The sequence below is a fragment of the Aspergillus brasiliensis genome (genome assembly GCF_001889945.1).
Source record: "Aspergillus brasiliensis CBS 101740 unplaced genomic scaffold ASPBRscaffold_3, whole genome shotgun sequence".
NCBI classification, from domain to species: Eukaryota; Fungi; Ascomycota; class Eurotiomycetes; order Eurotiales; family Aspergillaceae; genus Aspergillus; species Aspergillus brasiliensis.
Window position 1 is genome coordinate 217,821 of NW_027137444.1, and position 25,650 is coordinate 243,470.

General features: G+C 51.8%; 9 protein-coding genes across 9 annotated transcripts; 2 read left to right on the top strand and 7 right to left on the bottom strand.

Moving 5' to 3' along the window:
* The first annotated feature begins 1,811 nt into the window (after positions 1 to 1,811).
* Positions 1,812 to 3,542, top strand: leu2A (3-isopropylmalate dehydrogenase LEU2). Its single transcript, XM_067624109.1, has 6 exons — positions 1,812 to 1,952; positions 2,023 to 2,043; positions 2,122 to 2,190; positions 2,251 to 2,346; positions 2,408 to 3,035; positions 3,133 to 3,542. Exons 1-6 carry the CDS (start codon positions 1,902 to 1,904, stop codon positions 3,363 to 3,365), a joined length of 1,098 nt encoding a protein of 365 aa, XP_067481449.1. The 5' UTR covers positions 1,812 to 1,901; the 3' UTR covers positions 3,366 to 3,542.
* Positions 3,543 to 3,574: 32 nt separating this feature from the next.
* On the bottom strand, positions 3,575 to 5,300 carry ASPBRDRAFT_39307 (anaphase promoting complex subunit DOC1). The gene is made up of 2 exons (XM_067624110.1): positions 4,589 to 5,300; positions 3,575 to 4,497 (listed from the first exon to the last, which is right to left on the bottom strand). Exons 1-2 carry the CDS (start codon positions 5,259 to 5,261, stop codon positions 3,638 to 3,640), a joined length of 1,533 nt encoding a protein of 510 aa, XP_067481450.1. The 5' UTR covers positions 5,262 to 5,300; the 3' UTR covers positions 3,575 to 3,637.
* Positions 5,301 to 5,440: 140 nt separating this feature from the next.
* ASPBRDRAFT_440103 (phosphatidylserine decarboxylase 1) lies at positions 5,441 to 7,571 on the bottom strand. The gene has a single exon (XM_067625108.1). It carries the CDS (start codon positions 7,252 to 7,254, stop codon positions 5,614 to 5,616), a length of 1,641 nt encoding a protein of 546 aa, XP_067481451.1. The 5' UTR covers positions 7,255 to 7,571; the 3' UTR covers positions 5,441 to 5,613.
* ASPBRDRAFT_440104 (uncharacterized protein) lies at positions 7,572 to 10,007 on the top strand. The gene is made up of 2 exons (XM_067625109.1): positions 7,572 to 8,151; positions 8,226 to 10,007. Exons 1-2 carry the CDS (start codon positions 7,888 to 7,890, stop codon positions 9,816 to 9,818), a joined length of 1,857 nt encoding a protein of 618 aa, XP_067481452.1. The 5' UTR covers positions 7,572 to 7,887; the 3' UTR covers positions 9,819 to 10,007.
* Positions 10,008 to 10,034: 27 nt separating this feature from the next.
* ASPBRDRAFT_27251 (phosphoglycerate mutase family protein) lies at positions 10,035 to 11,342 on the bottom strand (the record flags this gene model as incomplete). The annotated part of the gene is made up of 4 exons (XM_067622347.1): positions 10,035 to 10,149; positions 10,236 to 10,835; positions 10,898 to 11,226; positions 11,307 to 11,342. 4 exons carry the CDS (start codon positions 11,340 to 11,342, stop codon positions 10,035 to 10,037), a joined length of 1,080 nt encoding a protein of 359 aa, XP_067481453.1.
* Positions 11,343 to 11,690: 348 nt separating this feature from the next.
* Positions 11,691 to 12,406, bottom strand: ASPBRDRAFT_72679 (40S ribosomal protein uS8; the record flags this gene model as incomplete). The annotated part of the gene is made up of 2 exons (XM_067629181.1): positions 11,691 to 11,983; positions 12,274 to 12,406. The coding sequence occupies 2 exons, from the start codon at positions 12,404 to 12,406 to the stop codon at positions 11,724 to 11,726; spliced, it is 393 nt and encodes a 130-aa protein (XP_067481454.1). The 3' UTR covers positions 11,691 to 11,723.
* Positions 12,407 to 13,872: 1,466 nt separating this feature from the next.
* On the bottom strand, positions 13,873 to 17,012 carry ASPBRDRAFT_27253 (karyopherin beta; the record flags this gene model as incomplete). Its single annotated transcript, XM_067622348.1, has 9 exons — positions 13,873 to 14,059; positions 14,112 to 14,220; positions 14,273 to 14,510; positions 14,566 to 14,898; positions 14,950 to 15,166; positions 15,228 to 15,856; positions 15,927 to 16,733; positions 16,819 to 16,877; positions 16,973 to 17,012. 9 exons carry the CDS (start codon positions 17,010 to 17,012, stop codon positions 13,873 to 13,875), a joined length of 2,619 nt encoding a protein of 872 aa, XP_067481455.1.
* Positions 17,013 to 18,576: 1,564 nt separating this feature from the next.
* On the bottom strand, positions 18,577 to 21,459 carry ASPBRDRAFT_52370 (putative anaphase-promoting complex component Cut20/Apc4; the record flags this gene model as incomplete). The annotated part of the gene is made up of 7 exons (XM_067626893.1): positions 18,577 to 18,962; positions 19,025 to 19,174; positions 19,231 to 19,297; positions 19,350 to 20,081; positions 20,134 to 20,701; positions 20,752 to 21,097; positions 21,195 to 21,459. The coding sequence occupies 7 exons, from the start codon at positions 21,457 to 21,459 to the stop codon at positions 18,577 to 18,579; spliced, it is 2,514 nt and encodes an 837-aa protein (XP_067481456.1).
* A 404-nt stretch (positions 21,460 to 21,863) lies between these two features.
* Positions 21,864 to 23,910, bottom strand: ASPBRDRAFT_27255 (uncharacterized protein; the record flags this gene model as incomplete). Its single annotated transcript, XM_067622350.1, has 3 exons — positions 21,864 to 23,558; positions 23,614 to 23,824; positions 23,879 to 23,910. 3 exons carry the CDS (start codon positions 23,908 to 23,910, stop codon positions 21,864 to 21,866), a joined length of 1,938 nt encoding a protein of 645 aa, XP_067481457.1.
* Positions 23,911 to 25,650: the final 1,740 nt, after the last annotated feature.

Below are 25,650 nucleotides of genomic sequence, written 5' to 3' on the forward strand. Positions count from 1 at the left end.
ATAATAGTAAGGTAAAATGGAAATAGAAGCTTTTGCGGTCTGGTCACGAGCGCGTGCCCAATCTGAACAGAGTCAGAGAGTCCAATGAAAACACAGGAATGGCAGGGCTGGCGGCGAGAGCGGCAGAGAGCGAGTACTTCCTTTGAAAGTGATGATGTTTGAGAGAGGAGGTGATGAAATCAGGATTGAAAAGGGTGGAAAAGAGAGAGGGAGAAGTTGGTGGTCTGAGCCAGGTGATCGGATCATAGTAATGCCCGTTGTCAAATATATCAAATCAATCAATCAATTATATACTACTTTTTGTGTTTATTTGTCCTCTCGTTGGTCCATATCGTCACTGTCTTGATCAATTAACTCAATCTGCGATTTATTATTTGTATTCGACTGAATCTACTAAGGCAAATCATATATCTAGATAGAAAGATGACAAGTGAAGTGCTGTATGACTCAGAACGCGCATCACTTATAGTTAAGCCTGCTAGGTGAATGTGAGACCGGACTCTCACACATACTACTACTAAGGCATCAGCGCGAAGTGAAATAGCTATCAAGCAGGATAATGTAATTTGGGGTATGTCGTATCTCCTAGCTTGACACTATATATCATATATTCGAGGTGAAATATCTAGAGATTACTGATTTCCATTCATAAGTTTTGGTATATCTCCTATCTGTATCAAATTGAATAATCTTGGGTGGAAATGTAGAACCTAGTTGGGGATAAGGGACTAGTGAATTGGTGTAGATGTAATTATTGGTAAGAGATTACTTTTTTACACAGAAACCAGGAATCAGGCGAGTAGAAAATATTCCCTAATAATAGTAAACGATAGATCTATCCAGGTATCAGGGAGACAATGTGATTGATGGTATATCAGAGTTCAGTACTATTTTAAGCATCGTCCAGGTATGAAATTGAGGTAGATGGCCGATTGCTGTATAATACTATAATATAGTTCCCATCTGAACCGGCTACCTGCTGTCAGAATCCGCTTCCTAGTGCGCTTTAGGTAGTGAATCCTCCGGGTGTACCACTGGATAAGCCCATACACGGGATTTAATACTATTTTTGATACTAAATCAGCGCTGCGCGGATTTTCCCTTCCCTTCTTCAAGAAAATCTATAATGTGAGCAGAATTCGATATTCAAGAATATAAAATGCAAGACTCATTCTTTATACCGGTAGGTTCTTTCCCTTTACTGGTCTTCTATTGTCAGAAAATTTTCAATTTTTAACCATTGAGTGTTCTTCTCCTGATGAATCTCTGTATCATAACTTTGCTGCTGATAGAGTTTATAGCGAGGCTTTCTTTTCTTCTTCTCTTGGTCAGCCTTGGGATTAGAGGTATGGATAATCATTACCAGTTAGTATTCATCGGATTAGATCAAGATGAAGAGTAAAGTTCAAGAAATAAAGCAGAAGATATCTGTAAGATAGGATAAATAATCCATCATCTTATAGATATTATAGATATGATAGGCACTATCTATATTTCAATTGGAGAAAATACTGAAATGTAGATAACTGTTTCCCATAAGTTCCTTCCTACACACATCCAGAATCATCGTTTCGGTATTGGATACATTCTGAGGTGGGAAATAGAAGAAATGACAGTTCTTGTTTTGATAATGCCCTCAGATATTATGTGTTTGTTACCGAAGGTCTATGGGAGCGCTACTTTGTGTACGTTGAGGACGGCATGCGCCAGTCACGTGGGTAAAGTACACTCGCGCACGCTAAACCGGGCGTGGCCTAAGGCCGGCAGTGGCTCCGGTGTCGGCGCGGGGAGGCTCGCCAACTGCCCCGCCAGTCCGTATAAGTTGTAGTTTATATCTCGCTCTCCTCCACCCAATCGTCCACTTTCCCCGTGCCAGTCTATCCCCCTGCTTGTTCCTAATCATGCCCGCCTACAACGTTGTCGTTTTCGCCGGTGACCACTGCGGTCCCGAGGTGAGTCCGCGCTGAGCCTGTACCTCATAGCTCCGAGCCAGTAACTAACCCATTGCCAATGGAAATATAGGTCACCGCCGAGGCCATCAAGGTTAGCAGACCACGCTCAGCTACGAATTGAGCTTCAAAAAAAAAAGTCCCGCCAATGCTAATTGTTGCTCCGCTACAGGTCCTCCGCGTCATCGAGAAGAGCCGCGATGACATCACCCTCAACCTCCAGGACCACCTGCTGGGCGGTGTACGTCTCCATCCAATTCCATCTATACAAAAGCATTAAAATGCTAATACGGATATACAGGCCTCCATTGACGCTACCGGCAGCCCTCTGACCGACGAGGCCCTGACCGCGGCCAAGAACGCCGATGCCGTTCTCCTCGGTGCCATCGGTGGACCGGTACAACTCCCCCTCTCAATCTCATCCCCATCATTATCAAAAAACTAACCGGAATGAATAGAAATGGGGCACCGGTGCCGTTCGCCCGGAGCAAGGTCTCCTCAAGCTGCGCAAAGAGATGGGCACATTCGGCAACCTGCGTCCCTGCAACTTCGCCGCTCCCTCCTTGGTCGAACACTCCCCCCTGAAAGCCTCCGTCTGCCAAGGCGTCGACTTCAACATCATCCGCGAACTGACCGGCGGAATCTACTTCGGTGACCGCAAGGAAGACGATGGCAGCGGCTACGCCATGGACACGGAGCCGTACTCGCGCGCCGAGATCGAGCGGATCACGCGCCTCGCGGCGCACCTTGCCCTGCAGCACAACCCGCCCCTCCCCGTGTGGAGTCTGGATAAGGCCAACGTGCTGGCGACGAGTCGGTTGTGGAGGAAGACGGTGACCGAGGTTATGGCGAAGGAGTTCCCCCAGTTGAAGATTGAGCACCAGCTTATTGATTCCGCGGCAATGATCATGGTCAAGGAACCTCGCAAGCTGAATGGCATTATTGTCACGAGTAACCTGTTCGGTGATATCATTAGTGATGAGGCTAGTGTTATCCCTGGTTCTCTGGGTTTGTTGCCCAGTGCTAGTTTGAGTGGTATCCCCGATGGTAAGGGTAGGGTTAATGGTATTTATGAGCCTATTCATGGTATGTTGTTTCCCCCTTCTTCTTTTTTTCTTCTCACTTTGCGGATAGCAAGGTGTTGTGGTGGTGGAAGTGCATTTTGCTAATTGCATCCGTCCAGGCTCTGCTCCTGATATCGCTGGCAAGGGCATCGTTAACCCCGTTGCTGCTATCCTGTCCGTCGCTATGATGATGCAGTACTCTTTCGGTCGCTTCGATGAGGCCCGTGCTATTGAGGCTGCGGTCCGCAATGTCCTTGAGGCCGGTGTTCGTACCGGTGACATTGGTGGTAAGGCTACCACTAGCGAGGTCGGTGATGCCGTTGCGGCCGAGCTGGAGAAGTTGTTGAAGTAGGTTTAAACCATGCAATTTGGTTGGATGGTTTCCTGGCTTGATGTGAAAAAGTATTGATTGTTGGGCGGGTGACCCGCATGAGATATGACTGGATCTAAATGAATATAATAATACTACCGTTACAAATACTAAGTAACATACTACTACTCTCGTGATCAATTACGAGGTGGGATGCGTATGACAGCTGCTTGTGTATGACATATTGATGTAAAAGGGGTATCTAAAACTCCGCGAAATGCTATCAATCGACTCTGCCTCACAATGAATGGCTACTACCGAATGACAGGCTCGCCCATCCAATCCGGCTCCTCCAAACTCGTCACCACCTTGGAAACACCACCATCACGTTCCATGTCTTCCTGCGTACTCCCTCTCAACGACCGTCTGGCACTGTGTCTCCGGACACGACCATCCGCCGACGCCGACGGCGCATTGCCCACCCTCTTCCTCTCATCGTCTCTCGCAAACACCTGGAACCCACGCACATGCGTATCTTTGCCGTTTTGGTGATTCTCAATGATCCGCATCTGAATGACCATGGCCTTGAGCACGTTCCCCGCATACGGATCATCCTCGTCGTCGTCATCCTCATCATCGTCTTCATCCTCATCTTCATCCAGATAAACATCAGGATCCTCGTATATAAACCCGCCCCTTCTCTTCCCCTTCCCCTTCCTCCGCCTTCCCAACTTCTTCTTCATCTTCTTCCCACCAGCAGCGCCAGCAGCACCTCCACCACCCTGCCTCTGCGCACTAGTAGTAACCCATCCCCCACTCCTACCGCCAACACCCTCCAACTCCACATCAACCCACCCGCACGGCCCTTCCCCTTCCCAATTGGCAAACTCAACCAGATCATTCCCGCCCATGCCCGCCAAGAACGTCATCTTGGTGGGTGTGTAACTCTCATCCATCTCGAAATCCAAATACACACGGATGCGCACAATAGCGACCAACTTGAAGAAATGCAAAGTGAGGGTATGCGGTTGCGGACCGTCGGATTGCCAGTACTGTGTGGGAGACGGGTGGCGGAGGGCAGTCACGCCACAGCCGGGTTTGTGGGTTGACACGGTCCAGCTAGCTAGGGAGGAAATTTCGCGGAGGTTGGGGGGGAGGGGAGTTGGTGATTTTTCTATACACACAATTTGAGAAGTCAGCTTGTTTGTCCAAGACTTTAGAAGAAGTAGGAGTGTAATGGGGGGGGGGAAGGGAGAGGTAGATACCGCGCTCATGTAGCATCTCCGACTCACTACCAGCTTCAGGCTCTATCTCCACATCCTCTTCATCCTCTTCGTCCACCTCACCCTGTTCGTCAGGTTCCACTTCTTCCTCGATATCAGAAGGACCTTCCACACCCACATCGTAGGCGGGAAGCATTCCATCCTCCGAAACAGAGCGCCGGTATTGATGCTGTCGGTGCCGGGTACGCTGATGGGTAATTGAACTGAGCGTTGTCTCATGACTGAATCCCACCCCATCATACTCTTCTGGAATGGCGTCCTCTTCTTCTCCCTCCTCTTCTTCTTCGTCATCAACCTCCTCGTCATCCATCATCTGGTCCCCTGGGTGATTGGGCGGACGGCCATGCACGCCGCGTCCAAAGAGGGAGAACAGGGCGGCGGTTGCGGCGGGGTGGTGAGCTGCATGCTGGCTGGGGTGGCTGTGGAGAGGATGGTCTGGATCAAAGGTCCCAGAGGAAGGATGGAGCTGGGGGATCGAGAGGCCGCCTCGGGACGGAGGGGTTTGGAATTGCGCGTGGTGGCCGAGGCGCGAGCGACTGGCGCGTTGGGGCGCCGGGGGTGGTTGTTGCGGTGCGTGGTGGGGTGTGGTGTTGTCGGAGGGGGAGGAAGTGTCTGGCGCGGGGTGTCGACGGAGAAGATGATGGTGACGCGGCATGTTGAATAGAGACAGGAGGCAGCTTAGTGCGAATTGGCCATGGTTTGTGATCAAATAAGAGTGTTGTTGATGCTGGATGGATGGAAAGCTTCATTGATGGACTGCCGTTATCAGTCAGTCACGTGTCTCTTATCGGTGTTCATCTATGTACAATCCGACTATTTCGTATATATGGTGGATGAGATGGGGTTAATTCGATTTTCGGAACAGTTTGATTATTAGATCAGCTAATAGCTGAGATGTACAGGAAAAGTGTATGATACATAAGCAAGCACGCCAGATCTTCGTCTGGTGGTGCACAAATTGTTCTAATATGGCTTTTTTTGTGGTAAACTCCCACTCATGTCACCCTCTAGTGTTCAACGTCAACGAATCCGAGTTTCTCTCCCATCTTGATGCGCTGTCCCTTCTCAATGGTCCAGTTGAATCCTCCCTCGCGCCGGCCCTCTTCCCAACCCGCGTCGAAAGACTTGCGGGTGCCCACTGGTGCCTCAAACACCAGCACGATCGAGCTACCGAGCTGGAACCCACCCATCTCCTCACCGCGCTGGAGGGGATGGCCTCCCAGGGTTCGGCTGGCGTGGAGGTAGGTAGCTTCAACAAAGCCCGGGTACTGCTCGCCACGCTTGGCCGCAGCAGCGGCTGCCATATCGGCCGCGGTGTCCGTGGTAAGGCTGTTGGTCCGCAGCTCCGCGTCAAAGTTCACCTTGATCGAACCTACGTTCGTGGCACCCACAGGGGTGTAACTGAAGAAACCCCAACGCCAGCGGCCCAGCAGCACGACACGCTCGTTGAGGGTGAACAGACCCGGCAGGTGGCGCTGTAGGTACGGGGACACCGAGAACAATTCACCCGCAAAGTGTCGGCGACTCTGCACCACCCACGGAACGGGCGAATGGAAACGATGATAGTCACCCGGAGCAAGGTAGATCACTACATAGTAGAGAGCATTGTTGGACGTCGGCTTCGGGGCGTACCACGGCGCGCCATCCCCGAGAGCCAGATCAGCCTTGACTTCGGCTTCAGCAGAAGCTTTGTAGGGGGTGGACGCATCGATGGATGCAGAACGCTTCCGGGCACCGCCCTGGTCTCCTGCAAGCAGCGTGGGGAGCGTATAGGAGATGCCGTTCATTTTGGCAAACTCCGCGTCCGCCAGCATCTTGGCTTCGGTTCCATGGGCCGGCTCGCTCTGGTGGTCTGTGAACTTATCTGTGTGGTCCGCATGGTTCGGGGTCGCGGCACCCAATAGGGCATCTAAGCTGTATGTGACTCCCTTGACCTGCTCGACCTCGCCACGTTCAATCAATCCAAATTGTAAAATACGTCCATCGGAGGGTGCGAGGATAGCGCGAGTGTCTGGGTCCAGGGGCCGAACACCGGGTTTCAGTTTGCGATAGAAGAAGGCCGCCAGGTTGGGATAGGTATGAAGGTCGGGTTCGGCCACCTCGTCCAGGTTGACGCCAAAAACCCAAGAGTAAAGCTTAAATCCTGGAACACGGAAATAATAAGGCAGCTCAATCTCATTGAAGCGTCCCCAGAGCCGCGACATGGCCTTGAGCGGCAAGGTAGACATAATTTGCACCTGCCATGGTCCACTGAGTCGGTGCTTCGGACGGGGAGGGGCTTTTTCGAAGTCAAAAGTCTCGCCGGCAGCTTCTCTCTCTGCACGTTCTCGTTCCGCCCGCTGGGCCTTGTAAAATTGCAGCAAGCCAAGCAAGCCGATGCCGAGTCCGACGGGGATGGGATACCATTCGACTTTGGTGTTCCGCAGCGCAAAACGGAGTCGGGAGCCAAAGGTGCTTCGTGGGGAAGGGTTTTCGTGGGAGTTTTGATGCTGATATTGTTTCCAGGACTGCGAAAATTGCCTGGCACCGGTCTTACGACGACCGGTGGCCCTCAACGAGACTTCCATCAATCCTACCTTCTCCCCATGAGGGGAGGCTGCGAACTTCCGGCAACACAGGGCAGAACGGCTGGACAGGCACAGGGCCATAATGCGGTTCTACTCGGAGCAAGTCATCCCAGAGGGGGAGTAAAAGCAACAAGTGCGAGACACCTGCCCTCTGATCACGGAAACGGATCAACCGAGGAAGCAGTCGTGATTGCAGGATGGGATCGTCAATCTCATGACAGCCCAAAACACAAAACCCGTGATCGGCATCGTTTGCTGCTTCACCGCCGGGCAGAATCCCCCTCGTCCGCGCGGCTTCACTGTCATTGTTGCCTGCGCCTGGTCTGTTCTCCATTTGTGTTGTTGTGTGCTTGGTTATTTTGGACAGCTCGTGGGTGTGTATCCGAGATTGTGTCCAAGTGACAATTCCAGCTGTTCTTCATCGTTGCTGGGCTCGCGTGGTTGTGGCCAGTCACATCTCGGGCTGAAAAGGACACCGTCATCATTCCGGCTTCTGTATACTATACTTCTCCCGCGGTCCTGGCTGCCTGGTTCATACACATCATTTGCCAGTTAGCGCTTGTTCACATTATCATTGTTGATTCTACCTGACTGATCCGATTGCATCGAACTCCTCTGGTTTACTCTGTTGCTTCTCTTGCAGTGAGCATTGTGACTACGATTATGCGCCTGTGATCGTCTACGCCCAACATCCCTCCGCAAGGACAGAACAGAATGACCGCGTCTTCTGAGAATCAGTCCGCTCTGGCGGAATGTCCACAGAGCCTGGTACTACATGTGCTGTGTCCATCATTACCTCCTCCCAATCGATTCACTCTCCACGACATCTCTCCCTCCATCACCATCTCCGCTCTCAAGGCTCGAATCGCGCAGACCGTTCCGAGCGAACCATCACCTGAGACTCAAAGGCTGATATACCGTGGAAAGCCCCTCACTAACGATGCCGTGGCGCTAAATGATGTGTTAGAATCATCCAATGTGAGCATTTTCTTGGGTTCCATGTTCCCCCCTCCCTGGTAGTCGGCAGATACTAACAGTGATGCGTTATCCAGGATACCGAGTATTCCATACACCTCGTCCTTCCGCCTGCCCCAGTTCCCCATGCTTCAACTTCTGCCAGAGATCCTGCTCCAATGCCGCGGGGAGTTTCAGGTACCCCCGCACCTCAAAGTCCATTCGCATCGAACCGATTTGCGCCGCAACACCTGCCTCATGGACAAGAGATCAGGTACCGAGGTCCCGCATTGCCCGCTGTTCCCCATGAGGCGGAGATCGGACTTGCTTTGAGGCGGAATATCGAGGCTATTCGTCGACAGATTGACATGCAGGAACGGGGCGGGCCGTTGGGAGGCGTCGCGGCAGGCACCGCGGGGGCTACCTCCCACTCGACCACATCGACGACGACGACAGCTTCGTTTGCTCAGCAACCTGCGTGGCCACACGTGGCTCCTGGCCTATCACATCCAGGGCATGCATCTGTCTCGTCAACCGATTCCACAATGGCCTCCAGCTTATCAGGGACAACTAATGCCAATAGCAATTTCCCTGAAGAAGTGCGATTGCGCCTACAGATCCTCAGAAATCAGATTGCTTTTGGCGAAGAGCAACTGAACCGAGGGGTTGCGCCCCCAATGGACCATATCATCCGCATACGCACACAACTGTTCGCCCTGCTCGACGACCAATATCAGAATCCACATGCTGAACGCGACGGCTCGATTGAATCTTTGCTTAGCCGCGTCTTCAACATCTATACCCGCGCCGATCAGCTCCGCGTCTCCCAAGCTAGAACTCTGCCCACACCTGTTCTATCTGGACCTCCCAATCCCACACCGGGGCAGGCTCCTCTATACCTTCTCTCGTCACCAAGCGGGTATCAAGCCCTGGTCGCATCTCCTCGGGGCGCAGAAACTATGCAGTCTTCAATCAATGCGCTTCGGGCTATACAGTATCCGACCGGAGCGTCTGCGCCTCGCACGGGCGCCCCGCCTGAGATACACAATGCGAACGCAGTTGTCATGGAAAATATCGTGCGGCAAGCCGTACTCAACCAGCGCATCGAAAACAACGGACAATTGAGCTTTGCACGCAATCTACGACGCATGTGGCTGTTTGTGCGTCTGTATTTCTTCTGCTACATGTTCAGCGAACCAGGCACATGGTCTCGCGTGGCATATGTGACCCTGGCCGTCCTCGTTTCGCTCCTGTCAGAAACCGGGATCCCACAGCAGTTGTATCGAATGCTTGTGGCGCCAGTGCAACGACACCTGGAAGGACTGGTTCACTTCGCCCCGGACGAGCCGGCCCCTGCACCATCTGGCACGCAGTCGAATGGCCAAGGGGTTGTACCCCCTGCTCAGCCAGTCGGACTGCGCAACCAGCTGCGACGCGTGGAACGGTCTTTAGCGCTCTTCATTGCAAGCTTGGTTCCAGGCGTGGGTGAGAGACACGTGGAAGTGCGCAACGCCGCCGAAGCGGCGCGGAACGCAGAGCGTGCAAGAGAGGAGGATGAGCGGCGCCGACGGGAGGAAGAGGCCACCAACGCAGGCACGACTGGTGAGGCACAAGAACAGACACAGGAGAGCGGCGAGAACGAACAGAGAGAGACGGGCGAGAACGGACCCAACACGATACCCCCAAACTGAGAATTAGCCATAGCGGAGCTAACATTAGACTTGTACTGAGTATACTCGGTGATTGAAACTTGTGTTCATGATGTATTGATAGCAGCGTTCATATTTCCATACCGCTTAACGCGGCAAGATATCTAGTCTATTAGCGCAATATATATTTACTGCAGTGTACCTTCAGTTGTAATCTATCCACATCCACATCCACATATACTTCCTTCTATCTAGTATCTACAACTTACTACCCCCCAAATCAATCTCAACCGACGAATCTACACTGGAAGTCGGGGTAGCCGACGGACCCGCCATGGGGCCCGTATCGAACGACTCATCGCCATCGAAGTGCCTACACCAGCAAGAACAGTTAGCAATCAACTAGTCCTCAGACCGAATCAAAAGCATATAAGAAAAAGAAGGGAAAAGAGAACATACCATCCCCTCTCAGCCCCACCACTTAGGAACCCACAATCCCCATTACTCACACACTCCCACCCCCCAGCGACACCCTTCCCGCGCTTCCAATCAGGAACTTCCACCCCTCCATCAATCACTACCTCCGTCCCCGGCGCAAGACTACCACCCTCCCGCACCTCCCCACTCCGCGTATCCTTCTTCTTCTCTACTGTCCTCCGAACAAACGTACTAACCCCCGCCGTATAGACTTTGAAATCTTCTACCCCTGAATCACCGGGCATATTCCCCGTCAACGCGCGGCCCATGGCAATCAGCGGGGCAGCATGCGAGCAGATCAGGATCGCTTTGCTGGTTCGTTGGTCCGGAGGGAGGGACGCCTCTATAGCGGAGATTTCCTCATCTACGGAGGTGATAAGGGCTGAAAGGGTCGTTGCGACGCGGTCGTGGAGTTGGGCGATGGTTTCGCCGCGCGTGGATGGGTGGAGGATGGGTGTGTAGTAGGTATTTTGTTCTTCGTTGTCGTTGGATGGTGGAAGGATGGTGGGGAAGTGGGTGGAGAGGATTGAGAGTGGTGCTGGGGTGGGGTGGTGGAAGAAAGTTGTTGGTCCGAACCATTCTCTATATTATTGTATCAGTTTACTTGGGTAGTTGGTGGTTTGGAGGGATGGAGAGGAACATACCCCAGGCCGGGTTCGGTGCGGACGGTTAGGTCGGCATGGGGGTCGATTGCGGGGGGTTCATTGTTAGTAGTACTGGAAGTAGTGGATGCCTGCTGATGTTTCAGTGCTTCGACTGTGGGCTGGATTGTCTGCAGACATCGGTAGAATGGACTGCTGTAGATGCGGAACGGCTTGGGGGATACGTTGTCGCTGGTGAAATGGGCGGCCAGTTCATGGGATTGTTGCACGCCGTGAGACGTCAGGGTTGGGTCCGCTGGATTGCCGGTTGGAGTAGGGAATTGGGAGTGGTAGGTGCCGGTCTTGTAGTCGATTGTCCAGTTTAGACGGTGCTGTTGATATATTATTAGTATACTAGTAGTGATGGAGAGGAGATGGAGGGGAGGATAAGGTGGAATGTGGGTGGACTTACACCATGTCTGGTCAGGTATATCGTGTCTAGAGGCATGCTGGAGGACTCTATTAAGCGATTGAAGAATAACAGAGAAGAGATGTGTTGTTGTAACTGAGATGTGCAGACTGCAGACTGCAGACATGGGACGGTGTTGATAAATGGATAAGGGAGATGTTGCGGGGAAACATGGGGAGGCGGTCAGACCTCGGCCCGGCCAGTCCAAAATTATATTCGGAAGCCAATGATTACACTACTTGCATATGTTGTAGAACAATAATGATGACTGGAATCACTTCATTCGCGAGATCACTCGATCAATAACTATCTAGACATCTCTGCCGGGTATCGATCCAACTCCGCCAAGCCACGAGAGTTCATCCCTCGCACCACAAACTAATCCACGGCCATCAAAAAAAAGCTCTTTGGGTAAACTTTTTAGTAGAAGAAACCGAGGAGCTTGCCGGCAACGTGCTTGCGGCGAGCCTCCTCGTGGTCCATGATACCAGCGGAGGTGGTCAGGACAACGTAACCGAACTGACGGGAGGGCAGGAGCTGAGTGGCCCACTTCTCGAGGTCACGGAGCTGAACGGGGTAACGGGGGTTGATGACACCGCACTTGTTCAGACGGCCGTTGAGCTGGATGACGATCTTGCCGGAGCGGTGGTCGTCAACCTCCTCGAACTCGCCAATGTAGCCTGCAAGAAAGAAAAACAGTCAGCGATTGTGTCGCGGTGATTTAAAAGTTAACCAGACACAGAAGAAATAGAGAGTTCCGGAAACTTGTAAGATCGCCGCCATGTTGTAAAACAACACTCCTTAATATCTCGGGCACTTAAAGGGCGAAAGTCGTGGTTGATTGAAACCGTCACCTAGTTATCAACCCGAATTTTTTATTTTTTTCTTCTTCGGTAATCGACCTTGCAAGTGCCCGGAACTCTCTTTTCCTGTACGTCTTGGTCTTGGTAATGTGTAGGTATAAACGTACCGTGCTTCTGCATGACGGAAAGGAACTTGATGATGACCTTGGAGGAAGGGCGGATCAAGACCTGACGGCGACCGCTCTTCTCGGCGTTGTTGATGGCGTTAAGCGCATCGTTGAGGACGGAAGTCTTGACCATTTTGACGGTGTAGAATCGAGATTCTCAAATCGAGGATTCAAAGGATATGAGGTATCTAAAATTTTTACAATACCCAGTCCTCACACCATCGGTGAGGAATTGGGTCCATAAGAGTCAGCCACCAGTAGTCCTCGAGCGCAAAGAGTGCCCCTTTTGCATTAACAAGGGTTCTTCAGCCCGTGCCGTAGTGAGAGAAGCGTATCACCCGGTCCTCCGATCATCGTATGCTGTCGGTTACTACACCAGCAAGGTCGAAAATGCGGATTTCCATGATGATTGCTCCCTCAGACTAGCTGGGAGGCTGTAGAAAAGGGCGAAATAATAACGATTGATACATACCTCGAGGGATGTGTCGACGACGTCGGTAAGATCGAGTGTAGGAGGAGAAACAGTCGTGGATTCCTTGGAGGTGAGAAGTTTTCGCTGTGCGGCCGCTAGGGCTGCCGATCCGTGCCCTTATCAGTCACGTGAAACTCACCGCTTGATTGTATGCCTGAGGCAGAATAACCATACGGGCCCCCTACTGAGTACTTTGTGCTCGGAACATCAAGATTTGACCCTTATGGCCCAATACCCAAAGAGATCGACTTCTTCGGGGGTCTTAGGATGACTCGATTGATGTCTCAACTTCTTTACGGCGCAGTTAATCTTTTTGCTTGGTGCATAGGAAAGCGATTTCTCGCTTCGAACGTCACTGCTTTATTCCCGCTGCAATCGAGTCGCCTCAAAGACAATGCTTGTCTATCCCGACAATCAGTCGGTTACGTACTACTATTTGCTGCCATGCTGTTTCATGCTTTTTACCATTCTCTATACAGGTCTTTTGGTAGGATGAGGTGATACGTGGAGCAGGGTCAAGGGATTCGTGACAGTGTTTCTCAAAGGGGGTTGGTTACATGACTTCTCGGGCATACATGATAATGCTAAAGAACCTCTGTCTAATTAAAACTGATGTGGGGGCGCAAAGATGTGGCAAAGTTGATAGTAATAGTAGAGGAGAAGATCGAAACAAAAGGCCGGAAGGAAAAGTGCAAACATGCATTGCGAGATGTCATGACAACAGGGGTCCGAAAGCAGGGGGTTCGTGCCGGACAGAGGGCCGAGATGTTGGGGACGGGGAGGGGAGGGAAAGGGGAGAAGGGGAAGGTGCGGGGGAAGGGGTAGGGGGTGCAAAAGGTGTCATATATCGGTGATAGGTAGAGGGTCGTTGGGCAAGGATGGTGATATACGGGGTCGGTGGGAACACTAGCCCTGTGCGCTGATTCACTGGGCACGGCCTAGTGAACCCAAGGATTCGAGCGATCAGTAGCACAACGCGGCCTGGATTCCCGTGTGGGGACGGGTACTAGGGGGAGCAGCGACAGTGTCGTTACTTCCCTGAGAGTACCAACGGATGAGGTCGTCCTCCTATGGGCGCGGTCTCGGAAACGAGCACCTGGGTTTGGATAGCAGCACACAGCAACGGCTTACGCCATGGCAGCGGCAGTGGACATCGTGATCTGACGCTTGACCTGCTCACGAGTCCACCGGGCGGTGTCAATGGTACGAGAGCCGAACTCTCTGTTTGTCCTAGTCTCACGGACAAGACTGGTGACCCAGTCGTTACGGAAGTAGGCAGCGAACTCGCCGTTGGGGAAGGCATCAGCCAGATCACTAAAAGCATGTTAGTCACTAGATCAGAGCTGTAACAGTGGAAGAAACCTACCCAATAACACCCATAGTAGCCCTCATCAGACCCTCGCTACGGTTGAAATCCTGGGAAATGGTGTGGAGCAACTGGAAGATGTGTTCCACGAAAGGATGCAGTTGGGAGACTAATATCATGTTAATGGCGTGCTCGTTGTTACATTTCCAAGAGTCACTTACCCTGGGGCGTGCCCTTGTAGGACAGGAGAATACCACCCCAAGCATCCATGATGCCCTCACGCAGCGAGACAATATATTCTTGCATCTCGGGGGTCACGTCGTTGCTCGCAGTCACAACGGAGGCCTGGTGGAGTACCTGAGCGACGACGTTAAGGTAGGTGTCGAACCGGGTTCCAATAGCCTGAGCAATATCACCGAATGTCTCAAGGATTGCAGGCTTCAGCATGTTGGTCGAGGACTACAAAAGCAGCGTTAGCAATTGATCTCTTCACATAGCAGGATTGATTCCTTACCCTCAGGATTGTGAGAAGGGCGTTCATGAAGCCGTCGCAGTAGGGCTGCACCCGCTCGTTCAAGGCACGCGAGATGTCGCTGACCAGGCCAATGGCCATGGAGCAAAGACCCGGCTCCTCCTGGTTCTCCAGGGCCTTGTACAGGAAGGGGGCAAAGTTGTCCATGTACTTTAGGAAGTCTTCCTCTAAGGCGCCGGCAATGGCACCGATGGTAGCGAATACCACATCAGGGACACTGGACTTGGGGGGAACAGTGGCCAGGATCTGAAGCATCACCTGCATGATGCGGTCGGCTTGGGGCTTGATCTCGGTCTCAAGTCGTTGAACGACAGCCTATGAAGTCAGACACAGCTGGAGGGATACCGGGAAACGGGACAAACATACAAGTACAACGCTAGTGATGCTAGTCTGCATCTCTTCCAAGGTAATGCGGTCCTCCACGCTAACCACTTGTTGCTGCATGGGGATAGTGTGCTCCAGACGCTGAAGCATGACGTCGGAGAGGTTGCCCACAAGGGGAATGCTGTCGATGGCAGCGTTGTTCACAAAAGAGTTGAGGACCTCGTATCCAGCGGTACGGAGCTGGTTGTCTGCATCCTGTCTGTAATGAAGTTAGAAGCTGGCTTCAGAAAATATGGCATGGAGGTTCAATACGGACTGACCTTTCAGTAAGAGCAAGGAGAGACTTGACACTGTCCTCGAAGTGCTTGGACAGAGGGTTGGTCTGAGAGCCATAGTCGCCGGCAAAACGATCGGCAACGTTCATCAGGGCCCAGCAGCAGGAGCTGGCGATCTTGGGAGAGCTTGCCAAGCCGTTGAACAGGCAAGTGATCAGGGGTTGGAGGTGCACGTCAGGGTCAAGGGTTTCAGAGCAGAAGTCACAGACACGGCCGAGCGCGTAGGCGACCGAATCACGGACCTGAATGGAGCTGTCCTGCATCATGCCAACGAGGACGGGAAGAGCCTGCTTGATGAGAGGCTCCAGGACCTTGGGATCAGGGCCATCCATGATGGCGCCGAAGGCCGCAACTGCAGCATCCCTGTGGCGCCAATCTTCGTTACGGATGTTCTCTTCGACAAAGGTCAAGACCGGCTGGATCACATCACCCTGCACGCATTGAGCGTAGAGCTGCAGGGCCTGGTAGGCAGCGCGAGAGACGTTGTACTCATCGTCGGTGGCATCCTCATCCTGTCTGCACATGGCCTGCAGCAGGACGGGAACGACTTCCCTGCAGGCGACGCGGGCAAATCCAAAGAAGGGGCGGACCTCCGGGATACCCTCCGCTTGTGCCTATTATTAAAGTCTCAATTAGCCACGGACTCCACAGGATGGTTGCTTACAGGCGATGAACAAGACTTACCGCCGCGTTATCATCTTCAATAGCGTATTCTTCTTCACAAACGGTGCACCAAAATTCAATGGCCAGCTTAGCCACATCCTCCTCCTCGCTCTTCATACCCATGATCGACAGGCCGAACAGAGCCTTCTCCATGTAGAAGCGCATCTTATCGTAGTAGGCACCCATGATACGGTTCAGGCAACCAAATGCGCCCGCTTGCACACGCAGATCATCGGCTTGTGTCGCCTCGCACACCACCTGCATGATGTAGTTCCGCTCACCCTCGTTATCCATGTTCGACCGTACGAAGTCAACGGAGTCACTGAGGGCCTTGATAGCGGCGAATCGGATGTCCATGTTCTGTTCCTCGCGCCGAGCACCCTGAACGACGGCAGTCAGGATAGCATTGGAGTGGGCAGCCAAGCTCTCGCGAAGCTCAGCATCCTGGGACTCGCAAATGAAGCCGATGGTGACCAGGGAGGCCTGCTTCAATTGATCGGAACCACTCGCGACATTCTGAACGAGGATGTTCATCAGCTCCGGCCACTCGTTGCGGGGAAGTTCGATGGCAGCGATGGAGACGATGAATTGGGCGGCGGACTGGCCGGCGCGGCCGTCCTTCGAGTTAAGCGTCTTGAGGCCAAGCTCCTTGACCTGCGCCTTGATTTCTGGGGTAATTTGCTGTAGCCATTTTGTTTGGACCTCCTGGAGCTTTGCGAGGTCTCTGTAAGTGAAAGCGTTCTTCAAAGCGATACCGGCAGCGGTACGGATGTGGGACGCGGTGTCTTCGTTTGCGAGTTCCTGACCGAGTGTGACAAGGTACTGGGCCTAAAGTTCGGCGAAAAGAAAGAGCCATGATTAGTATGTCTGATACAAGACCAATTACCGGCGACAGAAAAAGTCCAGAACTTACAAAGTCAACCTCCGCCGCGTGGGCCAACTGCTGTTCGGCATGGGAACGAGTCGCCGCATCTATAGTTGCCAGCAAAATAGCTTATTAGCGATTCTGATGCCTCGAATGTAATAACGTAATATGGATACAAGAAAGGGAGGGAACCAAAAATTACCTGGCGAGAGGGTACTCTCCAACACCTGAGTGACGTTCATGTTGCCGTATGCGGAAAACAGAACCAAGAGATCACAAGCGAAAGGGACAATAGAAAAGAGAAGGTAAAAGAGCTGTTCTGACTGAAAGAGAACAAAGCAGACAGAACCAGCAGGCTATTATAAGACCGTCCACAGCAAAAGAGTGGTCGTGTGGACAGAAGATGGGGATTATCTCTGAAGGATGGAGGGCAGAGGTTGTTTTTGTGGATTATGACGAGGCATGCACCAGGTCTTCCGGGGGGGTAGAGAGGAGGGCGAAAAGACGGCCGTGGTGCACGCCAGGACCAAGCAAAACAAGAGGGAAAGAAAAAGCCCCAGGGTCGAATAAACAGACACGGACGGACTGTAAGATCAAAAGACAAGGATGTCGAAGCTATGCGGATTGAGGAGAAGGGAGAAAGGAAACACTGGAGGGGGAAGTAGCAGAAGCGAGAAGGAGAGAGAAAGAGAGGGATCAATAATAATGTGAGGGCGATTCCCTTCAATTTGCAGTTCCAGCAGAAGAATGGACGAGCAGCTGCGAATCGACCAGTCAGCGCCCGCCAGAGCCCTGTGAGTCCCGGCCGTTCATTGGCTGAGACCCGCGGAAATCTTAGGCTTAGTCAGTGCACGTGACCAATCAGTGGTCGGTGACGGCAAGTCAGTGACTCGTCCAGCGACCGGAGAAAAATAGAGGACGAGGCGAATAGTTAGTATCCCAGGGGATTTGTTATTGTTAATATTACCGGGGGAATTGCATTAAGCTAACATATAGCTAGATAATATAATTTACTACTAGACAATATTACAAACTTTCCTGAGAGGGGTGCATGCTGGCTGCAGAGACTTGCTGTTTCTTTCCCCTCCCTCTCATGGTATGTGGTCTTGTCGTCACCAGTTTTCCCTTGCAAAAATACGGTATTTTGTAACTGCGAACTGCCAATTCTTGCCGGGCTAGGTGCCCCTCCCTCTTTTTCTTGCTGGCTGGTCTTTCTGTGTTCCCGCAACCCAAATTTTTCCCCTCCTCGGGTTTGCTTGTTTTGATTTTGCTGCTTGAAGAAGTGGCTCTCGATCCACTTGCTGTGACCCCGGCGACCAGCTCCATCTCTCAGGGCGTCAACCCCCCAACGCACAAATCATCGCCGCTGTTTTTCAAGGCCTTGCTTTTACTAACTATATCTGTCCACTTAAAGTGCCGGGTGGCTGTTCCATGGAGATTCTTTTGGGTTCTGTGTGTCTACCATTCGCGGGTGGTGGTCATGGATCGTCAGAAAAACTAACCACAACTATCCTGACAGCCTGGCCTCGGTGTCCGGCTCAAAGATAAAGCTCTTCCATACTAGTACTCTGAACCTTTCCCCTTTAACGGGATGGAAGCATGGATCGACAGATGGTCTTCATCAGCTTTGGTGTTGATCGAGGGAATCTTTTCCCAACTGATTGGAATCCTAGTGGAACCGGAAGCTGAGACATGACGTAGTGCAAACTAGCAAAGCATCCTCGGGTCGTGTGCCCTGTGCACGGAAAAATAATCGAGGCGAGAAGAGAGAATGAAGATGGGCATGTCTTATGCTTGTGATCAGTATTATTCTTCCAGTTCCTCCATGTCTTCCTCATCTTCCTCTTCATCCTCATCCTCTAGTTCCGCATCTAGGTCTAACACTTCATACCGCATAGCATCGCCATACAGTACGCAGATCGCTCGGCGACCGCGTCGGCCGTTGACATCAACTCGAATGGGTTTTGCTTTTGCTTTAGCCCCAATGAAAGTATGCTTGATAAGACCGGCAAATGAAGAATCTGGACACATAAGATCCACGACCGTTGCGGACGTTACCGGGTCGGGCGATGTAGGTTCCTGCAGGCTATCGTGATAGTCCACGGGGCAAGGCGCCAGGGACTCGGTAACTGTGCCAGGTTTCATTGTCGTTGCAGGCTGGAAGGGAAGACTAAGAAGGTAAGAAGTTCCTTCTATAACGGAAGTTAGCGGGTCTGAAAAGCGAAAGGCCCACGGATGGAAAGGAAAGGCATACTCTTGTTCGACCACAAGACTACGACTGTATCATCCTCAACGAACTGAACCTGTCGGACTTCTCCTTCCTGTAGGTCAAGAGCTCCAGTAGAGACTCGTCGAGTTGAACTAACACCATTTTCGGAGTCCAACTCAACGCGATAGAAACAGACTGGGGAGATCAGTACGCTATCATGGTAATGCCTCATATGCGGATAGTTTGCTTACGTAGGTGCTTTTTCTTAATGGATCTAGTAGCAATGTAGATCACACATTGATCCTTCTGTTCGATATCCTGCATACCTGATAAGCGATGGTTATGACCATAAACCAATGCAATGTCTTACCTCGTTACACATAACAATGTCAATGACATCTTTATCACAGTCGGGATGAAGAGCCAAAGGCGAACGGTGGAGTATTCCCCGGCGCTGTGTTAACGCGATCTGCCCAAAGACCCTTTCGAACTGTAGCCCCAATCGTTTCGTTAAGTCATTCATCTTGGGTAGTTCAACGGAATTGGCCTCGTCGGGACTATCACTCTGCTCGAGAAGTTTTCTAAACGTGTCATAGAATGACCTGTCCTGGCCGGTTGGAGCCCATTTCTCTGAGGTTGTGGGAGGTGGCCGTGGCATCCCCATCATGGGCAGTTGTTGAATGAACTTCCGCAACTTGCTCTTTGTAAGAGCGCCTCGTATGTATTTCAGCGTCTGTGGGTATTCGACCATGTCTGTCTTCTCCATCAGCTCCTCTAGGGTTTGTGACATTGGTTCTGCACTTTGCATGTCTATCTCATGGCGAAGCCATCTAGAGAAACAGCTAAATTGGGTCAATTCTTCGTTGGCATGGATTAGTATGTGATGGGCGAGGAGATGAAGACAGTCAAGGGTCTCCACGATTGCCGTTAGGTCTGATGTTTCCAGGCCGAGTACTTCACTCAGTTTGTAGAATTTTGATAGCCCTATCAGTCGGCTCAATAGTACTTCACACCTCTCCAGAGCGGGAAGAAGACATTCGTGGGTTAACCGTCGAACGTTCTCATAGCCACTCGAAACAGCCTTTTCCCATCTTTTGTGTCCCTGTGGTATGGTCAATATGGATACGTTCAATGCAGAGCACGTCACAACTTACCCTTTCGCCAACAATATCCACCAAGAATTCCCTCAATGGCTCAAAACAATCCCCGGTAACAACCAGGTGATACGCAGCTGTAACAAAATCGCAGTGGCATTTCTCCTGCAAGTCCTCATTGACACTGCGCATGTACCGTGTCGGCAATTCTTGTGCATTCTTCCATTCAAGTTCAATCTGCCTCTGCACCTGACTGATGTACCTTAGCAGATTCTGAAGCTGGGTCGTCTTGTGGGCAAGGAGAGAGAGATATCGCCCTGATCGGGTAATGAAGCGGAGATCAAGTGTGAGGAGATGTAAAGCGCTCGAGGTGGACTCCGGCGCCAGCGCCAATAATGCGTGTGTCGAGCTGAGCGGATGAGAGGCATGACGAAGGATCTGGCAAGGGCCAGGTTTCCCAATAGAACCTCCGACCTGAAGAGAGCCAATCTCGAAACAATCGAAGATGCGCAGGTGAACGGTTCCATCGTCAAAGCCAACTAACAATACATCCACCGCGTCGCTAGCGCTTTTTGAGATAGCATGGAATATGGCGTCAATAGACGCTCGCGAACTAAATACATCGTCACTAAACGCTGTGTTAGCTGCATCAGTCACACAAAAAGATGAGAGACCCACTCGCTGCCTGTTGCTGGTAATGTGCTCAGTTTGGGAAGTGAAGACTCAACATCAAGCAATGCGAGCTCTCTCGGCAAGTCAGCCTTGAGCAAAGCTGCTGCTTTCGACGGATGATTGTCCGGTGACAAGAGATCATCGACGTTGACTTGTCCTGCCGCATCGTGCAGATGCCTCTTTGCTGCTTTGCTGTCGGTAAAATTCACTCCCCAGCCTAAGCAGGTTACCTTGACAGGCGGTGATGATTCGCCCTCGGACTGATAAGCAGAGTAATGGTGAACCGTTTTCCCGCTGTAAGCGCTGATGACCCGGATAGTGTTGTCAGCGCAAGCCACAGAGAGCAGATGACCTGCCGATATGTCAGTCTCCCCCAAATTCAGAAGATGGGATGAGCAGAAAGAGCTGCACGTCTACACGCTCAACTACGAAGGAAGTAAACAGCTTACCGGTATTCTTCCACTTCAATCCGCGTATCTCGCCACCACCATCATCCTCATCGAGATAAGGATCACCTTTGTATGAGCCTCCAAGAACCTTCTGCCCATTCAGGCGGTAAACAAAAAGCTCATCATCCTCAGTCGACAGAGCAATAAGATCCATCGTGGGACAGTAAGTCAGAGTGTTTGCCTTACATTTTGCGGGTAAGGACTTCTCCCCGACAGGCGTGAGCTGCGGCTCATGGGGCGGCCGTGAATCAAGTTCTTCAGCCATCTTTTCCTAGACAAAACCTCAGGCCATTATATAATGAAAAGGGAAAGCAATTGCCGTGAATGCCTGTAGCTTGTGTCCAGTCCTGTTGTTCAGTTGTCTTGGTTGGATTTCCCTAGCGGAAGGCCAAAACTCTTGGCATGCGGGTGTTTGTCGCGTTGGTTTGGCTCGCGTTGATCCGCTCCCGATCTACTGGAAGGTATACTAAGTTACTAACGATAAGAGAGACTGGACTGTAGGTGTAGCATATTCGAATTTTATTTCTTTGACCATCATTAACTATCACTTCTAATCGCTAAAACGCAGCATCATAATTATGTACATAGTATATTCACACCAAGTGCCCCCATCTAGGTGTATAATTACAAGAAAGGCGATACCTATCGTTTCGCGGTTTATCAATATGTTCAGAATTCTGTACCGGAGCCAGACTCTATCATATGCCTCAGATAACTCAGCTCATCCATCATTTCGCGCATTGCTGCAGATTGCCCCAGTAAGGAGACCCTGCTGAAACGCTCAGGGTTCTTGCTGGGTGCAGCCAAGCCTTGTGATTGACGAGGAGTTCTATCGCTGGTGACATCTTCGGGGAATTGCAGCGCCGAGGGGTCAGGGCTCTGTAAAAGACCGAGGCCCTTGATCGACTCATCCGCTCCGAAAAAGGCTGCATGTCGCTTGGGGTTGCTTTCCACGCGATCTTCGTCATCAATGTATAGACCCGGGATGTCAAGATCAGAGGGGGATAATGAGATAGAAAGTCGAGGAAGAGGGAGATCCAAGCGAGGTGAGTCACCAGCGATGGAGGTCGCCGCTGACTGTGAGTTAACTGTAAGATGGGGAGTGTCCGGGTCACTCAGATCAGCGGGTATAGAGGTCTTGAGAAAGTCCATTGGACCAGCGGTTTCGGTTGTGAACGATACCTGGGCATCTTGGTTGACAGTGATTGAGCATTCCATAGACTGAGGAGACAGAACATCCGAGTCCACGGTCCACTCCGAAAAGTGGCTCCGTTCACACACCGAGCTGCCAGCGACAGACTCAGTATCGGTGAAATCTGAGAAATGACTGCCTAGAGCTTCTGGGTCAAGAGCCTTTTCTTGCTCATCGATGTCCCGTAGCGCTTCATCCATGACGGACGACGGCGTATTGGGTAATGTCGGGAGCCTCTTCTCACCGGTAGTGAAGCCGGTTGGAGTAGTAGCAAGATCGAACTTTGAAGGCCCAATGGCAGTCGATAATATTGCCGGTGACTCCATGGGAAGAGACCTCCTGACTATATGCGGATGCCCTTCCCGAGTCGGGACTTTTTCGGATACTCCGCTTTCTGGTTTGGTCTGCACGGTGAGAGGTACTCTGTGGTAGCCATTTTCCGTGAGCTTTGAATTGAGCGCTCGTCGATCTTGGATTGTCAAAGGCACTGAACAGCGTCCTCCAGAGTTTCCGGTTGTGCGAAGCAGGGAATCAGTCGAATGCTGAGAATCACTGCCGGGATCAGCGGGCCGGGAGCTCTCGGGAGCAGCGAACGGTGGGACTGCGAGGTAGGAATGCTCTTCCTGCCTCCCAAACAGGCCCTTGAGCCCATGATTTGCAGCAAGCCTATTAGCCCGGCAGTCATCTTCGGCGGATCCGAGATCGGGGGAAGACGTGTTCCAATGTCGGAAGGCGGCGCGAAGACCCCTCGATCTAGGCGGCGATACAGAGCGAGCGGCTTTGCATCCCGCTGCTCTCGGTACGTCCAGGCCCTTCGCCTTTGGGGTTGCGCTACTAGGCTGCGATGCGCCTCTGTGGGTGATAATTCCGAGAGGAGACGTGCTGAATGACCAAGCCGGGGCCGGTTGTTGCAACAGAGGAGGAGACGTGCGAAGACGAGGAAGCTTGGGCTTAGGCGGCTGTCGAGGATTCATGTACTTGTCTTCGGGGTTCATGGTTCGTTGATCCGCCTTCTGTAAACTGGGACTCCTCACGTGCGTATGAGTGGGAAATGTATCCGGGAGGATAACTGGGACGTTGAGAACATTGACGGGTTGACCTGGCAGGAGAGGGCAGTGCGTGGTTATGGGCTCAGCCTCGTTATAGTATTCTGTATCGTTATCCAGCAAATACTAGACCATCTGTCAGATTGATGTTCTACGTGGGGGAAGTTGGATGACAACATACATAGTACCAGTATGTACCTCCCATTTTGAGTCCCCCAGAGCGTGCCGGCGTCATTTGTGTTGGTGAACCATCACATACGATGTTGGTGAAAGTGTGGCATCCACGCCACTGCCCTGCGCCAACACGCTTATCTCTTTCCATGATATAGGGCTGGGAAAAGTTATCCCACGACCCTAGTAGCTTGACCGATTGAACATGGGGGTGGGTGGAGCTACGACGGTTATTAGCAGCAGTCCCTCTATTCTAGTTATTTAGCAACACTTACAGGAGGAAGGTCATCAAAGTAGTGGAAGCCATTCTCACACGAAGCAAGTTGACAATGGTTGAATGTGTAGTGGGGATTGATTAGTAGTTGGACTCTGAAAGAGAACCGCAATCGAAGCGAGACCCGTGATATAAGAAGCGCGTATTATACAATGTAAGGAGAGACGATGAACAGTGTCCAAGGCCAGCCAGGACAGAGTCAAAATGCGCAAAACCGAAGGAGTGTTCTATAAGCCTAGTCGGGCTGTGCTTTTCAAAAGGCTTGAGCCGTGCAGTTCGAAAGATTGCGCCAGGCGGCGCGGTTGAGAGGCAATATAAGAATCGAGAACAGGCTCAGGAGCGCCGTGCCATAACAATCCAGGGGACGTTCTGACACCAACAGTGGGCAATGGCTGTTGGAGATCACTGTATCATTAGCCGCGGGGGTGAGGAAGTTATAATTGGAAGTTTGGTCGGGAGATTGAACGTTCAACCACGGCCAATGGTGCAGGGTGGTGAAGGGTAGGAAGCGCCGACAAGGCGGAGACTGAAGCCAAGGACGATGTTGAGAGGCAGAGCAGAAATTGCGGCGCTTGCTGCAGGAGTCGAACGTTTCGAACCAGACTTCTTAAGAGATTCCACACGTGGTCCAGACAAGTCGGTGACAGCCAGGCTGAACCGGCTTCGGGGAGCGCAGACAGCCAGAGCAGATCCAATCGTAGACTGATAGATAGTCACTAAATAGCCTCAATGCACAGTGCGTGGACTTTGCGGTGGAATTTGAGCAGCTGAATCGATCGTTCGCACGGCGCGCTTATCAAGGATCCACTGGACAGGGCAAAAACCACGTCACAAAGGGGATCGCCCCTGCAAGCGAGGATGGATGAGGAGAAGGTTTTCATGGCAACCAGAGAGGGACGGCCGGTTTAGGGGGGAAAAAAGACACGATGAGATCCGAGCATGGTTCCTGGGACTTGGGAGATTCGATCCACCGGCCAAAGACTGGGAGAGATGCTGATCACTCCTGGCGAACCAGCGTACACAGGAGCCCATGGGGACCACTACTGCCGTCTAGTCGGAACTTAGTTGGTGGAGACCGAAAGAAGCCCGAGTGATTAATATCGATGGATCACAAAAACAGCCAGCCACGAAACCGAATCGGTGGTTGACTCGGGTTGACTCGAGCGTTGCTTGGACAGTCTTGGACTGCTTGGAGACGCCGGCGGGTGGAAATTCCACGACGGACCCACGCTGTATTACCGCTTTGGGGCTGCGGTGGCTGGTGCTTGAACCTGGCCGTACCGTATTGAACCTTGCTTCGCCACCTGAGGCTGGTGAGTTTTCAATGGTTAAAAAGTAAATTCATCCTTCGTGATACCCTGCCAGGGAGCCGAGAAAAGGCTATTCATCAGAGCCAAAACCTAACTCTGTACGATGTTACCATATGAGAGCCAAGATTTGAGCCAATCATGAAGGTATTCCCAATCCTATTGTTGATGGATGAAGCCAGACAGTCGACCCTTGAGGACTTGAGGAGTACCTTCAATACATTACGCATACACGCCGATCTCATTTCTCCACACCACGTGAGAGACCCGCAGGTGCTCGAGGGAAAAAGAATCAATCTTACCCAATGATACGATACCGTGCCTGGCAGCCTGAGGGCTGAACTTGATTGCCTGCCTTTCAACCTTTTGCAGCCGCCAGCCATTGTTGCTGCATCTCTCCTGCATCACCCCCAGTTTCATTGTCTCCTGTCGTCCCCATTGTCCCGACGACCAGCCAAATTGCAAC

Coding starts and splice junctions, on each gene's coding strand:
- ASPBRDRAFT_440103 (XM_067625108.1), bottom strand. CDS start 7,254: ATGGCCCTGTGCCTGTCCAGCCGTTCTGCCCTGTGTTGCCGGAAGTTC.
- ASPBRDRAFT_39307 (XM_067624110.1), bottom strand. CDS start 5,261: ATGCCGCGTCACCATCATCTTCTCCGTCGACACCCCGCGCCAGACACT. Junction 4,498..4,588: donor GGAGATGCTACATGAGCGCG/GTATCTACCTCT, acceptor TTGTGTGTATAG/AAAAATCACCAACTCCCCTC.
- ASPBRDRAFT_440104 (XM_067625109.1), top strand. CDS start 7,888: ATGACCGCGTCTTCTGAGAATCAGTCCGCTCTGGCGGAATGTCCACAG. Junction 8,152..8,225: donor ATGTGTTAGAATCATCCAAT/GTGAGCATTTTC, acceptor TGCGTTATCCAG/GATACCGAGTATTCCATACA.
- leu2A (XM_067624109.1), top strand. CDS start 1,902: ATGCCCGCCTACAACGTTGTCGTTTTCGCCGGTGACCACTGCGGTCCC. Junction 2,044..2,121: donor TCACCGCCGAGGCCATCAAG/GTTAGCAGACCA, acceptor GCTCCGCTACAG/GTCCTCCGCGTCATCGAGAA. Junction 3,036..3,132: donor TATTTATGAGCCTATTCATG/GTATGTTGTTTC, acceptor GCATCCGTCCAG/GCTCTGCTCCTGATATCGCT.